This window comes from Prionailurus bengalensis, chromosome X, assembly GCF_016509475.1.
Source record: "Prionailurus bengalensis isolate Pbe53 chromosome X, Fcat_Pben_1.1_paternal_pri, whole genome shotgun sequence".
NCBI lineage: Eukaryota > Metazoa > Chordata > Mammalia > Carnivora > Felidae > Prionailurus > Prionailurus bengalensis.
In genome coordinates this window covers 41,119,635-41,139,714 of record NC_057361.1, presented here as the reverse complement: position 1 = coordinate 41,139,714, position 20,080 = coordinate 41,119,635, and the positions used below count along the sequence as shown (strand labels likewise).

Below are 20,080 nucleotides of genomic sequence, written 5' to 3'. Positions count from 1 at the left end.
TGTGCTGACGGCTGGGAGCCCGAAGCCTGCTTCGGATTCTGTGTCTCCCTCTCTCTCTGCCCCTCCCCCGTTCATGCTCTGTCTCTCTCTGTCTCAAAAATAAATAAACATTAAAAAAAAATTAAAAAAAAAGAGGGAGGCAAGAAGGTCAAAGGAGAAAGCAGGAGGCGTGACAACAAAAACAAGATGCTACGCTGCTGTCTTTGAAGATGGAGGAAGGAACCATAAGGCAAGTAATGCAGTTCCATAAGTGGAAAAGGCAGGGTAATGGATTCTTTTCTAGAACCTCCAAAAGGAGCCAGCTCTGCTGACACCTTGGCTTTCGCCCAGTGAAACCGATTTCAGACTTTTGTCTCCCGTGCACTTAAAGACAATGTGTATCCCGGTGTTGCTGGGTGGAGTGTTATATAGACGTCAATTAGATCCAGTTGGTTGCTCGTGTTGTTCAGATCTATATCCGCACTGTTTTTCTGTCTGTTAAGTTCTAGCTCTTACTGAGAGAGGAGTATTGAAGTCTCCAGCTCTAATGGTGGACATGCTTATTTCTCCTTTCTTTTCTGTCAGCTTTTGCTTCATGCATTTTAATTTTTTTTAATGTGTGTTTATTTTTGAGGCAGAGGGAGACAGAGTGCGAGTGGGGGAGGGGCAGAGAGAGAGAGAAGGAGGCACAGAATCCGACACGGGCTCTAGGCTGCGAGCTGTCAGCACAGAGCCCGAGGCGGGGCTCGAACCCACGAACCGTGAGATCATGACCTGAGCCGAAGTCGGACGCTTAACCCACTGAGCCACCCATGCGCCCCTGCTTCGTGTATTTTAAAGCTCTGGTATTGAAACAAACAAACAAACAAACAAACAACTCTGGTATTGGATGCATCTAGGATTGTGTGGTAGGCAGTCCCTAAGAAGGAGTCGGGGCAGGACCTGGGACTTGCTTCTGACCAGTGGAAGACGGCAATGGCGATGGGATGTCATGCTCTTGATTAAGCTCTGTTCAAGGAAATGAATTCCGCCGAAACCCAAATGAGTTTGGAAGTGGATCTTTTCCCAGTCAAGTTTACGATGATACTGCAGCCTTAGCAGACACCTGCATTGTAGACGCCCTAAAGCACAGAACCCAGTTAAGCCGTGCCATGACTCCTAACGTACAGAAACTGTGAGATAGTAAATGTGCATTGTTTGAAGTCACTGAGTTTGTGGTAATTTGTTCTGCAACACTAGAAAATGAATACAGATTGTAATGTCTTCTTGGCGAGCAGATCTGTGATTGCGTCATGTCCCTCTCTGTTCCTGGTAATTTGTTTTGCTGGGAAGTCTAACATATTTGATATTAATAAAGCCACTCTAGCTCTCTATTATTAATTTTTTAAATGTTTACTTATTTTTGAGACGGAGAAAGAGCGTGAATGGGGGAGGGACAGAGAGAAAGGGAGACACAGAGTCCAAAGCAGGCTCCAGGCTCTGAGCTGTCAGCACAGAGACCGATGTGGGGCTCGAATTCATGAACTGCGAGATTGTGACCTGAGCTGAAGTCAGACGCCCAACTGACTGAGCCACCCAAGCACCCCTCTAGCTCTCTATTACTAATGTTTTACGTGGTATAAATGTTTTCATCCTTTTATTTTAAACCTACCTATGTCAGGATATTTGACGTGAGTTTCTTGTGAACACTCCTTTTGGGGTCCTAGTTTTTTTTTTTAAATACATTATGACATTTCTTTTAATCGATTTGTTAAGACTGTTTAAATTTAATGTGATTTGTTAAGACTGTTTACATTTAATGTCGTTATTGACACGTTCGGATTTAGGTGGAACATTTTATGGTTTTCTGTTTGTTCCCTCTGTTCTTTGTTCCTCTGCTTCCTCTTTCCTGCCTCTTTGTAGGTTTCCTTGAACATTTTTTAGTATTCTCTTTTTTAAAGGTTATTTATTTAATTTGGGGGAGGGGCAGAGAGAGAGAGGGAAACAGAATCAATCCCAAGCAGGCTCTGCGTTGCCAGCACAGAGCCCGACACGGGGCTCAAACTCGTGAACTGTGAGATCATGACCTGAGCCAAAATCAAGAGTTGGATGCTTACCCGACCGAGCCACCCAGGCACCCCTACCATTTTTTAGTATTCCACTTAATTTATCTACTACGCTTTTGCTGTATCTCTTTGTATGTTTTAGGGAATACAGTATACATACGTAAGCTTTTAGAATCAACCTAGAATCAACGTCTACCGATTCAAGGGGAATATGAAAAACACACTAATCTGTAGGTCCCTTTTTCGTTTTCCCTTTATGCCGTGCTTGTGAATTGCATCTACATATTTTGAAAATTCCATTAGGCCATGTTACCACTTTTGTTTTCTTCTTTAAATACTTTTTGTTTTCAATCGCGGATCATATCTTAAAGAACTGGTGAAAAGAAGAACTTCGCTTAGCCGTCTTTTTATAGTAGGTCTTCTGGCAATGGAGTCTCTCAGTTTTCCTTTCTTGGAATATGTCTTTCTTTTACTGTCGTTCCTGAAAGCTATTTTTGCTGGATGTATTATTTTGGGTTGACGGTTCCTTCAGCACTTTAAAAATGTTGTGCACTTCTTTATGAGGTTCTTGGTTTCTGATGAGAAATTCATAGTCATTTGGATTGCTGTTACCCTCGATGTAATGTGCCATTTTTTTTCTTTTTCTGCTTTAAATGTATTGTCTTTGTCTTTTTTTGCCACCGGCTTGAATATAATATGTCTGGGCATTGGTTCTTTTGAGTTTATCCTGTATGGAGTGAGCCGAGGTTCTCGAATCTTCAGGTTTCCATCTTTTGGTAAGTTTGGAATGTTTTCAGTTTTTAGATCTTTGTATTTTTTTTGCTGCATCACACTTTCTCCTGCCTTGGGGGCTCCAAAGACGTGAATGCTAGACTTTTGTTAATATCCCACAGGGCCATGTGGCTATTTCGTTTACTTCTTAATTTTTCCTCTCTGTTGTTAAGATTGGATCGTTTCTATTGATCTGTTTTCAAATTTACTGACCCTCTCATCTTCATTCTAATCTAATCCTTTTAAAATCTCAGTTATTGGGGTGCCTGGGTGGCTCAGTTGGTTAAGCGCCTGGCTCTTGGTTTTGGCTCAGGTCGTGATTTCACAGTTTGTGAGCTCAGTCTCTGCACTGACAGAGCAGGGCCTGCTTGGGATTGTCTCTCCCCACAACCCCCCCCGCCCCTCTCTTGTTCACTGTATCTCTCTCAAAATAAATAAATAAATCCCTCTCTCTCTTAAAAGAATAAAATCTTGGTTATTATATTTTTCAGTTTTAACATTTCTTTTTTTTGAGAGAGAGAGAGGGCACAGGTGAGAGAGAGAGAGAGAGAGAGAAAGAGAGAGAGAGGGAGAGAGAGAGAATCCCATGAGGGGCAGAGAGAGAGAGAGAAAAGGAGGGGAAGAGAGAAGCAGGGCTCACCCCAAGTGGGGCTCAAGCTCACCTGAAGCGTGGCTCGAGCTCACCTGAAGCATGGCTCGAGCTCACCGGACGTGGGACTCAAACTCACGAACCCATGAGATCCTGACCTGAGCCCAAGTCAGACACTCCACCGACTGAGCCACCCAGGGGCCCCGATTGCCTTCTCAATAGGCAATCAATAGTTGAGAGTTTCATAGTTCTTCATGTGCTGAATAATTTTGGGTTGTATCCTGGACACTTTTTATAAATTGTTTTTAAAATGTTTTATTTATTTTTGAGAGAGATAGAGACAGAGTGTGAGTGGGAGTGAGAGAGAGGGAGACACAGAATCTGAAGGAGGCTCCAGGCTCTGAGCTGTCAGCACAGAGCCTGATGTGGGGCTTAAACTCACAAACTGTGAGATCATGACCTGAGCTGAAGTTGGCCGTCTAACCAACTGAGCCACCCAGGCACCCCTGGACATTTTTGGTAGTATGTTATGGGGACTTATGTTTTGTTTTAATCCCATGGAGGAATATTCATATTTTTGTTTTAGCTTGTAGTCAACATGGTTGGGGGTCCAGATTGCGAGTTCTGACCTTCCTTTGGTGGATGATGGTTCCAAAGTCAATTCAATCTTCAAAACTTTTGCAGAGCTATTTTGATTTGTCCCACTAGTGTTTTATCCAGTGGCCAGTCTAGGGTCTGGGTGGCGATCAGTTTCTTAGTTCAGTTTTCACAGTCTTTGGTATGTCCTTTAGGATAAGATCCACATGCAGGTTAGGGTGAATCTAGGAGCTCATAAACCACTCTATAGGGTTGTTTTCCCAAGTTCTTCCCTCTCCACAATCTCCCTGGGACTTTGCAGTTCTTTGGAGTTCCTCTTTTCAATCCTTGGGCAAGAAATGAGTATATTTCTCTCTGCCGTCCACTTCCTGCAATGTCACCCATATCTGGGGCCAAGCAGCAGGAGGACAGAGAGAGAAAAAAGGCAAATCAATGGGCCTTTGCCCCCACTGTCTTGGGACCACAGCTATTCCAGACCAGAGAGGAAGTTTCCCCCCTCCGTCAGCACTGCTCCCTCACTGTCACTGTTGACTCAGATGCAGTGGGGGTGGGGGGGGTGGGAGAGGTGACTATTGGCAAGGGTGCGAGAGAACAGGGAAAAGGAAAATTGGTGTACTTCCCTACTTTCTCCGAACATTAGGGGCTCTATTTCCTGTTCTTCCTGGTGTTCTCGCTGTCCATGTCAATGTCCCCTTCTGGGTTTTGGGCTGCCTTGGGTTCAGCCCAGTGGCTCCTGGAGGGAAAAAAAAATGGCAAACTCCCTGCCGGCTTGTTGTTTTACTTCAAATTCTGCTGCTCTTCCTCAATTTACCTGGTACAATTTTCTTAGGGTCCTCAAAGAGCTGATCCACACATTCTTTTCAGGTTTTATCACTGCATCCAGTGGGAGAGAATGGGTTGAATGTGATTATTCTGTGTTAGCTGGAATCAGAACCCTTGTATTATATAGGTTAGTCTTCATATATAAATATATATATACGTAATGGAGCGTTTTCTTGGCTGTATATTTGTGAATACTTGGGACAAATCTTTTCATGCTCTATTTGAGGCAACCACTTTATACTATAAATATTCTTCTGGTAATCTACTGCTATAGAAGAAATCACACTTAAACTTAGTAGCTTAGGGGCTCCTGGGTGGCTCAGTTGGTTGAGCGTCCGACTCTTGATTTTGGTTTGGGTCATGATCTCATGGTCGTGGGATTGAGCCCCGTGTTGGGCTCCGTGCTGAGCTCTCTCTCTCTCAAAACACACACACACACACACACACACACACACACACACACTTTCTTTCTTTCTTTTTTAAATTTTTTTTAATGTTTGTTTATTTTTGAGACAGAGAGAGACAGAGCATGAATGGGGGAGGGTCAGAGAGAGGGAGACACAGAATCTGAAGCAGGCTCCAGGCTCCGAGCTGTCAGCACAGAGCCCGACGTGGGGCTCGAACTTATGAACTGCGAGATCATGACCTGAGCCGAAGTCGGACGCTTAACCGACTGAGCCACCCAGGCGCCCCACACACTTTGTAGCTTAAAATAACACAAATCATTGTTACCTCATAGATTCAGGCATTGATTAGGCTCAGCTAGGTAGTTCTTTCTTGGGTGTCTCTCAGAGGTTTACAGTAAGATGGAGGCTTGGAATAAAAGAATTTGAGGGGCACCTGGGTGGCTCAGTCGGTTAAGCATCCGACTTCAGCTCAGGTCATGATCTCACAGTTCATAAGTTCGAGCCCCACGTCAGGCTCTGTGCTGACAGCTCAGAGCCTGGAGCCTGCTTCTGATTCTGTGTCTCCCTCTCTCTCTGCTCCTCCCCTGCTCATGCTCTGTCTCTCTCTGTCTCAAAAATAAATAAAAACATTAAAAAAAAGAATTTGAGGGGCGCCTGGGTGGCTCAGTCGGTTAGGCGACTGACTTCCGCTCGGGTCATGATCTCACGGTTCATAAGTTCGAGCCCAGGCTCTGTGCTGACAGCTCGGAGCCTGGAGCCTGCTTCGGATTCTGTGTCTCCCCCTCTCTGTCTGTCCCTTCCCCGCTCACGCTCTGTCTCTCTTTCCTTCCAAAATAAATAAACGTTAAAAAAAAAAAAAGAATTTGAAGGCTCACTCATCAGGTGTGGTATCTGGGCTGTCAACACTGAAAAAGCTGCCGGTCCTATGGTGTCTGTCTCTACTGCTATGTTGTCTCTCCATGGTTTCTCTAGCATGGAAGCTTCCAGATAGATTTTTAAACATTTTCCAGCTTTATTGAGATGTAATTGACATATAACACGGTGCAAGTTTAAGCTCATATATCGCACTATGATTACCATCTTAATGTTAGCTGATACCTCCATATCACATAATTAGCATTTCTTTTTTAATATATATATATATTTATTTATTTATTTAGAGCATGTACACGTGAGCAGGCTAGGGGCAGAGAGAGAGAGGGAGAGAGAAAATCCCAAGCAGGCTCCGCGCTGTCAGCCCGGAGCTCGATGCGGGGCTCAATCTTACGAACCGTGAGATCACAACCTGAGCTGAAATCAAGAGTTGGATGCTTTCCCGACTGAGCCACCCAGCTGCCCTATCATTTCTCTTTTTTGTGGTGACCACATATAAGATCTACTCTCTTAGCAACATTCAAATATATAGTACAGAATTGCTATCTGTCATCACAACGCCACGCATTAGATCTCCAGAACACATTCGTCTTATAACTGTAAGTTTGTATTCTTTGGCCAACATATCCCCGATCACCTCGCCTCTCAGCCCCTGGTAGCCAACATTCGACTCTCTGCTTCTACAAGTTCAGCTTTTTTAGATCCCACGTATAAGTGAGGTCATACAGTGTTTGTCTTTCTCTGACTTATTTCACTGACTTACAGGCCCCCCAAGATCCATCTATGCTGCTGTAAATGGCAGAAATGTCTTTCGCATGGCTGAATTTTCCATTGTGTGTGTATATAGCTATGTCTATATATCGCGATCTCTCTATCTACATTACATTTTCTTTGGCCATTCATCTATTGACAGATACCTGTTTCCCTATCTTGGCTATTGTGAATAATGCTGTAATAAATACGGGAATGAAGATGTATTTTTGAGATCCTGCTTTCATTTGCTTCGGATAAATATCCAGAAGTAGAATTTCTGGATCGTACGGTAGTCCTATTTTTAATCTTTTGATGGCCCCCCCCTTACTGTTTTCCATAGTGCCTGTATCAATTTCCATTCGTATCAACAGTGCACAAGTGCTCTCTTTCCTCCACACCCTTGCCCACATTTGTTATCCCTTGTCTTTTTGACGGTAGCCTTTCTAACAGGTGTGACAGCTCGCTGTGGTCTAGATACTTCACACGGAAGCTCAGGGCTCCAGAGTGGAGAACAAGAGTGTGAAAGTGAGTCAGGCGGGAGCTAGACTGTCTTTTACGACTTGGTTTCACGAGTTACGTGGTCTCTATTGCCATATTCTATTCTTTGAGGCAGTCACAAGGGTCCACTGAAGTTCAAGGGGGAGGGAACACAGATGCCACCTCTTGATGGGGGAGTGGCAAGGTTCTGAGAGGCATCTGAAATTGGAAATATGGTTGTGGGCATTTTTTGAAAATACAATCTGCCGGAAGTACTAAGAAGTCTGCAGAGGGGCGCCTGGGTGGCTCAGTTGGTTGGGCATCCAACTCTTGGTTTCGGCTCAGATCACGATCTCACGGTTAGTGGGTCTGAGCACCGCGTCAGGCTCTGCGCTGGCAGCATGGAGCCTGCTTGGGATTTTCTGTCTCTCTCTCTCTCTCTCTGCCTCTCCTCCACTCACGCTGTCTCTCTCTCAAAAATAAATAAATAAACTAAAAAAAAAAAATAAAAGAAGTCTGCAGAAAGAACTGCTGTCCTTGACTTACAGGAAACCAAGAGGGTGTAATATTAAATATTATGATCAATATAACCAGTTTTCAGCAAATCTGGATTTTAGTGAATCTCTAGAAATTAGTTTTCCTGTTGTTGTATGACTTTTTCTGCGACTCTCCAGGTTTTTAGTGTTTGCAATTTCATTGGGAACCTGCATGGAACTTCAGGAATATGGAATTTTGCAGGGGCTGGGTGATAGTCTGGACGAATAGGGAACAATGCTAGCTAAAATCCCGATGAAGAGGTTGGTACGGATTTCAGAGCAGTTCAATGAACACTTATGAGCACAGCGTTAGGTGCTGGGGATTCAGTGATTAAGGATTCCATCTCTCTGGGGGCACCTGGTTTGCTCAGTACGTAGAGCATGTGATGCTTAATCTCGGGGTTGTAAGTTCGATCTGCATGTTGGGTGTAGAGATTACTTTTTAAAAAATCTTAAGAAAAGAATTCAATCTCTCTTTTCTCCCTTGACCAGGGGAACAAGGTGGATTGAAAATTCTAGTTCCTAAGTTATTGTTCCAGAGTCTACTTTATTTTTTTTTTTCTCAGAGCCGTCCTGAGAATCATCCAGAAACTCCCGGGGCTACCAGAAGGTCAACATAAAAGGGCCACCAGGGTAATCCCCACCCCTGGCAAGTGTTTGGTTCCTTCCGGTTCAACCTTGTTCCCCAAAGAGGGTTACTTACACAGTCCACGATAAGAAGTCAGTCTATTCCCCAAGTGGTTAAGGAGATATTTTAATGCTTGCACCCCATTCCAACCCCTTATCAGGCCTCACTTTGGGACAGACTTAGAGCAGAGGTTTGAATGAAGCCTGGCAGAGTCTGCTAAGCCCCCAAAACTGGAAGGCACGGGGGGGGGCGGGAATCGTGGAAAGAGAGGCGCAGGGGGGTAACCCTGCTTCACGAAACCTCGCGTCCCCCAGAGCCCCCTCGTTCCTTGGCTCAGGGCAGCCACACACCGGCCTGAGATGTAACACTTGGCGGTGGCCCCAGAGACAGGACTCCACACCGCACGGCCGGGCCCGCGCGAATCCAAGCTGATGCTCCTGCCAGGCACCGGCGACCTCTGGCGTCGCGTTTAGGAAGCGCGGCGGCGTCAGCCCAGGAACGGCCCCGCGACCCCGGACGGCCTGGCCAGGTACGCCAGGACCGGGTGAGGCGCGCAGGGAGGCATGGGGCCCACGACCCGGCCCCCGAGTCGGACGGCCCCGGCCCCGTAGGCCTCGGCGGCCAGGAGGGCTCTCGGCGCGGTGCGGCGCGGCTGGGGGCCGAACAGGTGCGCGGGCGGGGGGCGGTGCTTGGGGATCCTGCGCACTGCGCGCGCCCCTCCCCCACGCGGTTCCCGGCGCAGCCCCGGCCCGGCGCGCGCGGGGGGGAGGAGCTGCGGCGGCCGCGGCCACGGCCACTCGGGCAGGTCGGCGGCGCCGCGGGAACCCGCCGACGGCGCGGACTGCTGGTCCCCGCGCGCAGGAGGCGCGGGCGGCCCTGGGGCCATGGAGCCTGGTGACGCGGCGCGCCTCGGCCGGGGCCGGGCGGCCCGGGCGCTGCCACCGCGGCTGCTGCTGCTGCCGCTGCTGCTGCCGCTGCTGCTGGGTCGGGGGCTGCGCGCCGCGGCCTCGGCCTCCTCCTCTGGGGCGGCGGCCGAGGACAGCAGCGCCATGGAGGAGCTCGCCACTGAGAAGGAGGCGGAGGAGAGCCACCGGCAAGACAGCGTGAGCCTGCTCACCTTCATCCTGCTGCTCACGCTCACCATCCTCACCATCTGGCTCTTCAAGCACCGCCGGGTGCGCTTCCTGCATGAGACCGGGCTGGCCATGATCTACGGTGAGCACCCCCTACCGCGCCCACCACCCCGACACCCCTCCGGCGGCCGGGCCGCTGCGCTGCCCCCACCCCGCCCCGCTCTGCGCTGCGCTCCCCCCTTCCCTTGCCAACGTGTTTCTTTTCCGTTTCCCGCTGCGACGGGGTTGGTTCCCAAGGTCAACTGTCTGCATTTTTTCTGGCTTTCTATTCCCGTTAAAAAGAATTCCACCCCATTTCGCTGTGTCTTCACCGGGGAACCAGGATAATGAAAGGCACAGAGGTGGCCTGGTTCTGCCCACCGGGTTCTGTTTGGCGCTGCCCCCCCCTCCCCGCATCGCGCTTCCGCACTCGCCTCCCCCCACCTCCCGCCCCAGTTCAGCTCAACAGGGTACGTGTGCCGCGGCGGCAGAGGGTGGGTGACTTCTTTGGGGACCGCGTCACCCCAGGAGGCAGGCCACAGTGAGGGTGGGGGCGAGGACTGAGGGTTTCTGGGGTTGGGTCTTGGCGTCCGGGGCCTGATGGATGCACACATCCATGGTCACCCCGGGTGGGCGCCCACTTCTGAAATCCGCGTTCCTGGGTCTCTTGGTAAAGTCAGAGTGTGAAGCGCTGTGACAAATGAGCGCGGTCCACGATCCAGTGTGGTGCACTGCCACGGTCGGGCCTAGTTGGGGATGTGGGCACGCCTCCCACCCGTATGTCCAGGTGGGACGTTCTACCCAGTTACTTGGCTTCTCCAAGCAAAGAGGAGATTTGTGTTGTTCAGATTTTAACGCGGACGTGACTTTGAAGACACGTTTATAAGTGCATGAAGAGGAAAAGTAGTGGTTTTAATCCTGGAGCCAGCCGTCTTTTGTTGTGAAGGGTGGGCTGATGCCATCATCTTTTTGTGGATTTAATGGCACCCGGTGTGTTACCCGCGGAGCGGTCAGCACCAATCTGCTGTTGTCACACGAATGTCAGTTAGCTGTAATCTGAATCATCCCTCTCTCCCCGCCCCCCCCCCCCATTCTGACTCCAGACTGGAACCCAGTATTCTCTTTTTGAATTGAATTCAGTGGCGTTAAGGCCCAGGTTGGCATCCTCATGTGAAATAGATGAGCCCGCTTCATGACTATTCCCAATAGGGAGCATTCTACTTCATTGCTTTTACTGGAGGGATCTCTCCACTCAATTTCCATTCAGGGTTCCCTGATAAAGAATGGAAAGCTGATGCCTTAATCTTTAATGTGAAAATTACCCTTGGCCCTGGGCCTCGCTTCTCAGGGTTCTTGATGGGTCGTTGACAGCCCAGGCTGGTGGCTTCCAAGGTTATGGAGTGCTGTCGGGAGGCCCTCTAGTTTTAAAGAGGTGGAGGCCTAAGCAGATCTTTAACTGAAACAGGACCAGGTCTAAAAGCGAGTTTGGCTTTTGCAAATTACAGATGGAACTCAGACATTGGCCTCGATACCTGGCCATTCTTGAGCTCTGGGGTTTGTGTCCGTGGGTGACAAGTGACGGAGGCCAGAGCTGGAGGTGTACTGAGCAGGTAGCAGAGTGGGGAGTTGAAGCGTGTTGTCATTTCGGGTGGTTGACTCTGAGACGTAATGCAAATGAAGATCACCCTTATATGTCTATAGATAACCATGAAAATGTTTTTTATTTTATGGCCTCTAGATCCAATTCATTAAATCACAGCGTGAAATACTTTTAGAAGGTAGATTTGACAGGCTCACGAATACATGTTCAAGTGCATGGAAAATAAATGAGGATTTAAAAATATTTTTTTTTCCTGAGGACTACTCCATGTTCTTAGCGCAGTCACTGTTATCTTGAGGCTTCCAAACAATAGTGGAATTTTCCTTTGCTGATGTGTACGGTTTCAACTCCTTTCAATTTTTTAGGCGCTGGGGCCGTGCTGCAATGTACTGTTTCATTTTGTGAAACTGAAATCTGGTTTAATTGATGTTTGCTCAGAAAAGGCAACATCGTCTCGTAACATTCTGTGTAATTTTGCTCTGCCTTTGGGTTTTAGTGTTACTTCGAAATATACGAAGATATTTTGTCTGCCAATATGTGATACATATTGCTATTTTGATGTGGATATCTTGCCTGTAACCGTGAGAAAACATTTCTCTGTCTCATGGATATTTAGTCTTCTTTCTGTTTTAGCGCCCTCCTGCCCCATCTGAATTCTAATGTCATTTGATTAGCTAATTGTTCATTCTTTCCTGAAGGCTATTGGGATAGGGATTCTGATTTTTAAAAATTCAGCATGAAAATCTTTGAGCGCTGAAGTCAATACAGTACAGATTTTCAGGACTTCTCTTTGTTAATAATAGTAAGAAAACAGATTTCATTTCTTGATATCAGTAGAGGAAGTGAGTAATTGTCCTGTTGCCTCTGAGTAATAAAGGACAAAAAGACGTAAGGAAACATTTGTTCAGTATCTGCTTTTTTAATTTTTTAAATGGGGGCAGTTTTTTTTTTAATGTTGGTAAAGTTTTATGAGAGAAGGAGTTCAACTGCAAGTTTCAGAACTGTTCGAAATTAAAAAAAAAAACGTTAAATGCTGCCCCTTTAAAAAATATTTAAGTGGCACTTTAATCTGAAAGGGAAGGCTTTAATGTTTATAAAAAGTTATGGTAAATATATATTTATATATAGTCATATATTAAGATAAATTGTGATTATATATATTTGTTGGTATACAATATCTCTGGAAGGACAGGCAATAGACTAGTAACATTGTTTTTTTGTGTGGGGGGGAGGAGCTAGGTGGCTGTGACATGAGGTGGGAGGGAAATACACTGTATACTCTTTTGTGCTTTTCGATTTTTGAATTATGGGAGCCGAATTACCTATTAGCGTGTCCTTGCCTCCGTTCTGTGGCATTCGTGATGGCATTTTTAAGATGCTTCTCAAATCATCCAGTGTGATGCCCACTTCTCCCTACTTAAATTACATTATGTTACCGATTTTCTGTGACCTTTCAATTGTGGATTGTACCCCTGGAACTTCTGGAGCCCCGTGCCTGGAATGGAGACAAAATGGGGCGTGGGGAAAGAGATTTTCCTTCCTTTCCCTCTCTCCTTTTTATTTCATTATCCCTCCAAAATAGTTGATGCTATATTAGGAGTGGTGTGCACAACAAATAGATCCCATAATAAGGGCTTGCTCAGATGCAAGGGATCTAAGGACAATAAGAGACACACAGTGAATGCTCGACATCTAAATTGCAAGGGACGGTTACAAGCACCCCTCCCTGACAACAGACCCGGGTAGCCATAAGGGAGGGTGACCACAGACCAGACTCTCCAGGGAAGTTGAAAGCAGCCCCCACCCCAGGCCCTGATGGGAGCTGCAGGGCAGTGGACCAGGAGCTTACCTGGCACCAGTCTGACCTGTTTTGTCAGGGCAGGGAGCTCCCAGCTGTCTGCCTCTGTACGTGACTAAGTGCCATCTGAAAGTTATCAGGCCCAGCAAGTCTGTGCAGCAGAAATAGCAAGTGTTTGAGGCAGGGAAAGGTGGTATAAACAGACTGTGTCAGTTAACTGTGGTTCTCTCTCATGCGTACGCTAGTTCCACTTCCCCCGTAATGTTTTTGTGGCAACTGATACAGGTCCAAAATATCTCACTTGGCCGTGGCAGCCTGCCACCTGCTTCTCGCTTCCTCCACGCCTATCAACTTTCCAAGTACGCGTTGGTCAGCCCCTCCAGGTTCTGTGGACCGTGGGCTCATTGTTGCTTTGTTGGAGCCGAATTGCTAAGCGCAGCGTGAGAGAGTGGGTTCATGGGCGAAATCTGCAAGGGGAAATATGACTCTGCACAGTAGCATAAAATTAACGTTTGAGCCTTGCGAGCACACATCTTGGAACCACGCTGTTCTTGGTTAATCGGGAGCCCTCATTTGTGTGTGTGTGTGTGTGTGTGTGTGTGTGTGTGTGTGTGTGTGTTTGAGTCCCTCACTTTGGCCCCAGTTTGGGGCAGCTCCACATGGTCTCCCTTGGGTACCAGATACCTTGGGTTCACGTGCTGGCTGTGTTACTTATAAAGCTGTGTAACATTGGGTAAGCTCTCTACGTCTTGGTTTCCTCTTTTCAAAAATGGAGACAGTATCCCTCACTTCACAGGATTATTATATTATTGAGATATCATAAAGGTCAAGTGCAGTGTCTGATACTTAAACACTTGGTAGATATGAATTCTCATTCTCACTCTAGACTTCGTGATTCTTTGGCCAGCTTTGCTACCTGAGGTTAATTCAGGTAGAGGCCTGCTTTAAATTAGTTAAAGTTTATTTATTTATTTTGAGAGAGAGAGTAAGAGAGCGAGCACGTACATGGAAGGGGCAGAGAGACAGGGAGAGAGAGAGAATCCCAAGCAGGCACCCCACTGTCATCGCAGAGCCAACTGTGGGGCTCGAACTCATGCACCGTGAGATCATTACCTGAGTCGCAACCAAGAGTCGTTTGCTTAAGCAACTGAGCCACCCAGGCACCCCTGTAATTTAAAAATGCATTAGGAGGGGCGCCTGGGTGGCTCAGTCGCTTAAGCGACCGACTCCGGCTAGGGTCATGATCTCACGGTCCGTGAGTTCGAGCCCCGCGTCAGGCTCTGTGCTGACAGCTCAGAGCCTGGAGCCTGTTTCAGATTCTGTGTCTCCCTCTCTCTGACCCTCCCCCATTCATGCTCTGTCTCTCTCTGTCTCAAAAATAAACAAACGTTAAAAAAATTTTTTTAAATGCATTCGGATACAGTTAGTAGGGATGAGGAACATTTGATTTTTTTTTGGGGGGGTGGGCTAATTGTTAATACCTAGAAAATATTTACAGTATGCCTACCCTGTCCACACATACTGTCGTGGGGAAAAAAACGGGTAGAACAGTCTGGATAGTATTATCTCATTTATGCTTTAAAAACTATGGATTATGTGTATACAAACATGATGTATACACATTTCTATATTCATATGTGCTTCTTTGGAAGGATACACAAACTTAGCAGCGGTTATCCTTTGGTTGTGGAAACTGTTGTTGGGAGAGAGGGAAGAGAGATGCTACTTTTCCCTTTGTACTCTTCTGAATGGCCTGAATTTTCTACCATACTGGCACACATTACTTTTGTAATTGAAATGTTGTTTAAACATAAAGCAAACAGAGGCACCTGAGTGGCTCAGTCAGTTAAGCTTCCAACTTCGGCTCAGGTGGTGATATCACAGTTTGTGAGTTCGAGCCTGCATCGGGCTCTGTGCTGATGCCTCGGAGCCTGGAGCCTGCTTCGGATTCTGTGTCTCCCTCTCTCTCTGCCCCTCCCCTGCTCACACTCTGTCTCTCTCTGTCTTTCAATAATAAGTAAACGTTTAAAAAAATTAAAAAAGAGTGCCTGGGTGGCTCAGTTGGTTAAGTGTCTGACTCCAGCTCAGGTCATGATCTCACAGTTTGTGAGTTCGAGCCCCACATCTGCCTCTGGGCTGACAGTTCAGAGCCTGGAGCCTGCTTCGCATTCTGTGTCTCCCTCTCTCTCTGCCCCTCCCCTGCTCATGCTCTGTCTCCGTGTCTCTCAAAAATGAATAAACGTTAAAAAAGTAAAAATAAAAGCAAACAGTGTTTTTGTAGCAAAAAATACATTAGAACTAAGAGAACATAGTTATGTGGTTGGGTAGCATTTTCCTTGGCTATCAGGATGTTCTTTTTGAAATCTCTGGGCACAGGGAAATCTTTTAGTTATTTCAAAGTAATACACGGAAGTAAAACGTGTCTTAAAATTAGAAAATGACATTTCCTGAAAGTGTTTCTTAGAACTTTCAGAAGTTAACCTCTCTGGAATGATGTCACTAGAAAACCACCGTCTCACAGCCCCCAACGCCTTAGACAAGGAGTTTCAAGGAATTCCAAAGCCCTAGGTGAGAAGTTGTTGGGGAACACGGTACTTACACGATGCCAAGGATAACCACAGGTTACTCTCCTATCGCGAAGGAAAGAAGATATCTTTGTAATGGCGAGGTCTGGCAGCCACTGTCTTATAGCTGAGCCGTCAAATTTATCCTTGCTCCTTCTGAAGCTCTACAGCTTTACCCGTGTCGGATTCATCCTCCAGATGTTCTGTTTGAATCGAATCAAGGTTTTAGGCACATCTTCCAGCTTACAGGAAATACAGGGGAAAGGGAAACAAGTTATCAAATACCGCGTGAAAGCAATTTGACATATCCAAAATGCGGGATAACTTACGAGACAAGTTGTCCTGGTCTCTTCGACAAGTCTGTGTCAAAGGGAAACAAAAAGGCAGGATTAGTGTCTGTTATAGACTGAATTGTAGTACCCTCCCCCTGCCCCAGCCAAGATTCCTATGTTGAAGTCCTGATCCCTAATGTGATGCTATTTGGAAGTGGGGTTTGGGGGAGGTAATTAGGTTTAGATGAGGTCATGAGGGTGGAACCTGTACAATGGGATTAGTGCCCTTATAAGAAGAGGGAGAGACAAGAGCCCCCTATCTCTCTACCATGTGAGGATACAGTGAGAAGGCAGCCACCTACAAGCTAGGAAGAGGGCTCTAGTCAGAGGCCAAATCTGCCAGCGCCTTGATCTTGAACTTTCCAGCCTCCAGAACTGTGAGAAATAAATGTTTGTTGTCTAAACCGCCCAGTCAATGGTATTTTGTCCTAGCAGCCTGAGCAGACTAAGACCATGTTCTAAGCTCATAGAGACCAAACATAAGCAGCCAGAGCACAGGAAGCTTGATTGGCTCCTGATTCATGAAAATAAGCTATAGAATGTTTGGGGGGACGATCAGGGATATTTGAACATGGACTTGGTGTTAGATGACATTAGGGAATTACTGATCCTTTTCTTAGGTGAGATAATGGAAGTTATACAGGAGAACGTACGTACTCATTGGAATTGTAGGCTGAATTATTTAAGGGTGAAGTGTATGAGTCCTGACACATGCAGCTTACTTTCAAAAAGTTCAGTCAAAAAAATACACACACCCATATATAGAGGAAACCAATATGGCAGAATGCTAGCACTTGCTATACCTGGGTGGTGGATGAAAGGGTGTGTTTTCTATTCATCTTTCAACTTTTTTGTGTGTTTCAAAATTTTCATTAAAATAGAGGACTGGGGACAATGTTAACCTCCCTGCTAACCTGTTAGCTGGTAACCTGTTAACTTTCCTCCCTGAAAGGTTGCACAGGTGAGGCGGTATACAACCCGTTACTCTCATTGAACTCTGAAATTGAGGAATGCTGTTTGACGTTAGTTGCTATGAGATGACGTTAGGCTTTCACGACTTGAGAATCAGTAACTTCTTTTGAACTTTAATTTTTTGGTTTGGTTTAAAAAAATTTTTTTTAATGCTTATTTATTTTTGAGAGTGAGAGAGAGAGAGAGAGAGAGAGAGAGACAGACAAAGCATGGGGGAGGGGCAGAGAGAGAGGGAGACAGAGAATCCGAAGCAGGCTCCAGGCTCCAGGCTCCGAGCTGTCCACCCAGAGCCCGACGCGGGGCTCCAACTCACCAACCGCGAGACCATGACTTGAGCTGGCATTGGACGCTTAACCGACTGAGCCACCCGGGCGCCCCTTTTGGTTTCATTTTAAAGCTCACATGCCTTTCGAAAAATTGCCTCTCTTCCACTTACAAGAGAACAGGTATTAGGAGACTTTTCTCTTTTGGGTAAAGCATGCTACCTGGCTTTTAATCAATGTGGATATTTGTATTAGGGTAATGCTAGCTGTTAGAACAGACCAACCCCACGTTTCAGTGGCCTAACATAAGAAGAGTTCAGTGCAAGGGTCTGGCAGGTGGTTCTCGGTGTGGTCGTTCAGGAGCCAGGTGTCCTCCATTTTCTGGCTTCCTTGAAAACCTCTCTCTCCGGCCAGTGAATGAGGAAAGAAAAAGGGGATCACACGGGAAGACCGCGTGCTAAGTGTGGAAGTGGTTCGTGTCACTTTGCCCACTTCTGTTGGACAGAGCTTGGTCATGAGGCCACATCTAACTGGAAGAGAGGCGGGGCAGTGTAGTCTAGCTGGAGGAAGGGGACCAGGGTGGAAAGCAGCCAGCCAACGTCCGATGCAGTATTTGATGAGTACTTTCTCCCACATAATCCAGAAAAGAGAAGTGGGAGAATTTGCATGCGGTTTGGTTGCTGCTGCTAAGCTAAGTTTTTTTAAGTAATCCAGTTTGGAGAGAGTATTCATCTGGAGTTTGTGAAGTTGTCTCAATACACTTATCAGCATCACCTGGGAGCTCGTTAGAACTAGGAGGTCCGGCCTCAGAGTGGGACCCAGAAATCCGTGTTTCATTACGGTAGCAGGGTTTTGTTTTTGTTGTTTTAAGTTGAAGTTCGAAACTCACTGTTGTTATTTAAGTTTTCACCCTTTAAAGTATATTCACTGTGTTGCTTGTAATTAAATAACTGTAGAAAAAAATAGCAACTTTTTTTTTTTTTTTTTTAGCACCTGCTATGATGGCCGGGCACTGTGTTCAGGACTTTGCATACTTTAAGCCGTTTGGCCGTGTTATGGGTCCCATTTTGCCAGACAAAGAGATCAAAAGTTAGGCCTAGCACCTCATTCGTTTTGGGTCGCCCGTTTGAGATTGGTAAGTGGGGGTACCCTAAAGGATGAGATCAATACGGTTCAGGATGTGTTTGGCCAGGGTACAGCAGAACCTGAATCCGGCCCTGATGCCCCGCTTCCAGGGGGTCTCCCGAGGGAAATCTATGCTCAGAGGATAAAACAAACCATAGCGTCCCTTTATTATTAGCTGGGGCCTTGGCCCCAAACTCCAGTGTACTGGTGCAAGGAGTGAGGCTGACCAATTTGGAAGACTGGCTTTTCCGGTGCTAGATTGGCCTGGGGCCCTTGGATCCTAGTGGGGCCAAAATGCCTGTTCATTTTCATCCCAATGGCCACACTCCAGGTGTTACCCCATTGATATGTGGTATACATTGGTTGGTTGGGCCTCCCCCAATTCATATGTTGAAATCCTAACCCCTAGTGTGATAGTATTAGGATCTGTGGCCTTTGGGAGCCCTCCCGAATGCAATTAGAAAAGAATGGGATTATAAAAGAGACCTCTGGGAGTTCTCTCTCCCACCATGTACACAGTATACAGTGCGAAGTCAGCAGTCTGCAGCCCAGAAGAGACTGTCGCCAGAAACCTGACCATCCTACTACCCCGATCTTGGACTTCCAGCCTCCAGAACTGTGAGGAAAAATACATTTCGGTGATGTATAAGCCACCTGCTCTATGGTGCTTTGTTATCGCGGCCCTGGCCAAGACGATATGGCAGGAGGCTACCAGTTGCTAAGGGGGAAAAAAACCAGAAGAACTGGCAAAGGATGTTCAGAGTGGCCATGCCAGCTTCTCAGGTGGGAGCAGGTGCTTAAAATCTCCCTCGTCTGTAGGTCACTGTCACAGAGCTGGGGAGGCAGGTAGAACTGGGTCTGTGGAACTGCCAGGTCTCACTACTCTTACAATGCTGGTTCCCACAGGCCTATCAGTCTCTTCCAAAAGACGTTAGAACATAAGCCTGAATGACTGGGCGGGCAGGCATATCTGTCTTTTGTTCACTGCCCGTCTCCTCTGTCCCGAGAATGGCGCCAGACACATAGTAGGCACCATGGAAACATTTAACAGATACTGTTTTGTCTAACAAAAAGAAGGTGCCGTAACACTGCTTCGCATGAAAGGTCCTTCAGGTTCTCGTGCCGCAGATTCCCACTGACAGGGAAGTTTCTGAGAGGGAAAACTGTGTGTGTGTGTGTGTGTGAAAACATCTGCCTGAATCACAGCAAGAGCTGTTTCAGGAAGGAGCACAAAGGGATAGGTGAGTATGTTTGCAGACAATTGTGTATTCAGCTGATAAGCCACATGGTGGTTTAAAATGTTTTTTATTGTGGCAGCATGCATATGGTAATATTTGCCGTTTTTATCATTTGTAGCTGTACAATTCGCTAGCATCGATGGCATTTGTAAAATTGTGTGGCCGTCACCGCTGTTTCCAAATTTTTTCTTTATCCCCTCAAATAGAAACTCTGTACCCATTAAACAGCAATGTCTCATTCCTTCCTCTGCCCCCCATTCCCCAGTATCCTCTAATCGGGTTTCTGTCTCTATGAATTTGCCTATCCTGGACATTTCATATACGTGTATGACTTATTTGTACCTGACTTATTTCACTTGGGGTAATATTTTCTTTTTAAAAAAATTTTTTTAAATGTGTTATTATTTATTTCTTTTGAGAGAGAGAGACAGAGCACGAGCAGGGGAGGGGCAGAGAGAGAAGGAGACACAGAATCCGAAGCAGGCTCCAGGCTCCGAGCTGTCAGCGCAGAGCCCGACGTGGGGCTCGAACCCACAAACCACGAATCATGACCTGAACCAAAGTTGGACGCTTAACCGACTGAGCCACCCAGGCGCTCC

At 46.7% G+C, this 20,080-nt stretch overlaps 1 protein-coding gene across 2 annotated transcripts in view; it reads left to right on the top strand.

Moving 5' to 3' along the window:
* The first annotated feature begins 9,244 nt into the window (after positions 1-9,244).
* The window catches only part of SLC9A7 (solute carrier family 9 member A7), a 134,149-nt gene continuing 123,313 nt past the window's right edge, over positions 9,245-20,080 (top strand). The window contains exon 1 of one of the 2 annotated variants that reach the window (XM_043569595.1): positions 9,245-9,692. In XM_043569595.1, coding sequence (XP_043425530.1) covers positions 9,362-9,692 — 331 coding nt within the window. In that variant the 5' untranslated portion in view covers positions 9,245-9,361. The remainder of the gene's footprint in view (positions 9,693-20,080) is intronic. The other variant, XM_043569596.1, reaches the window with a different exon arrangement.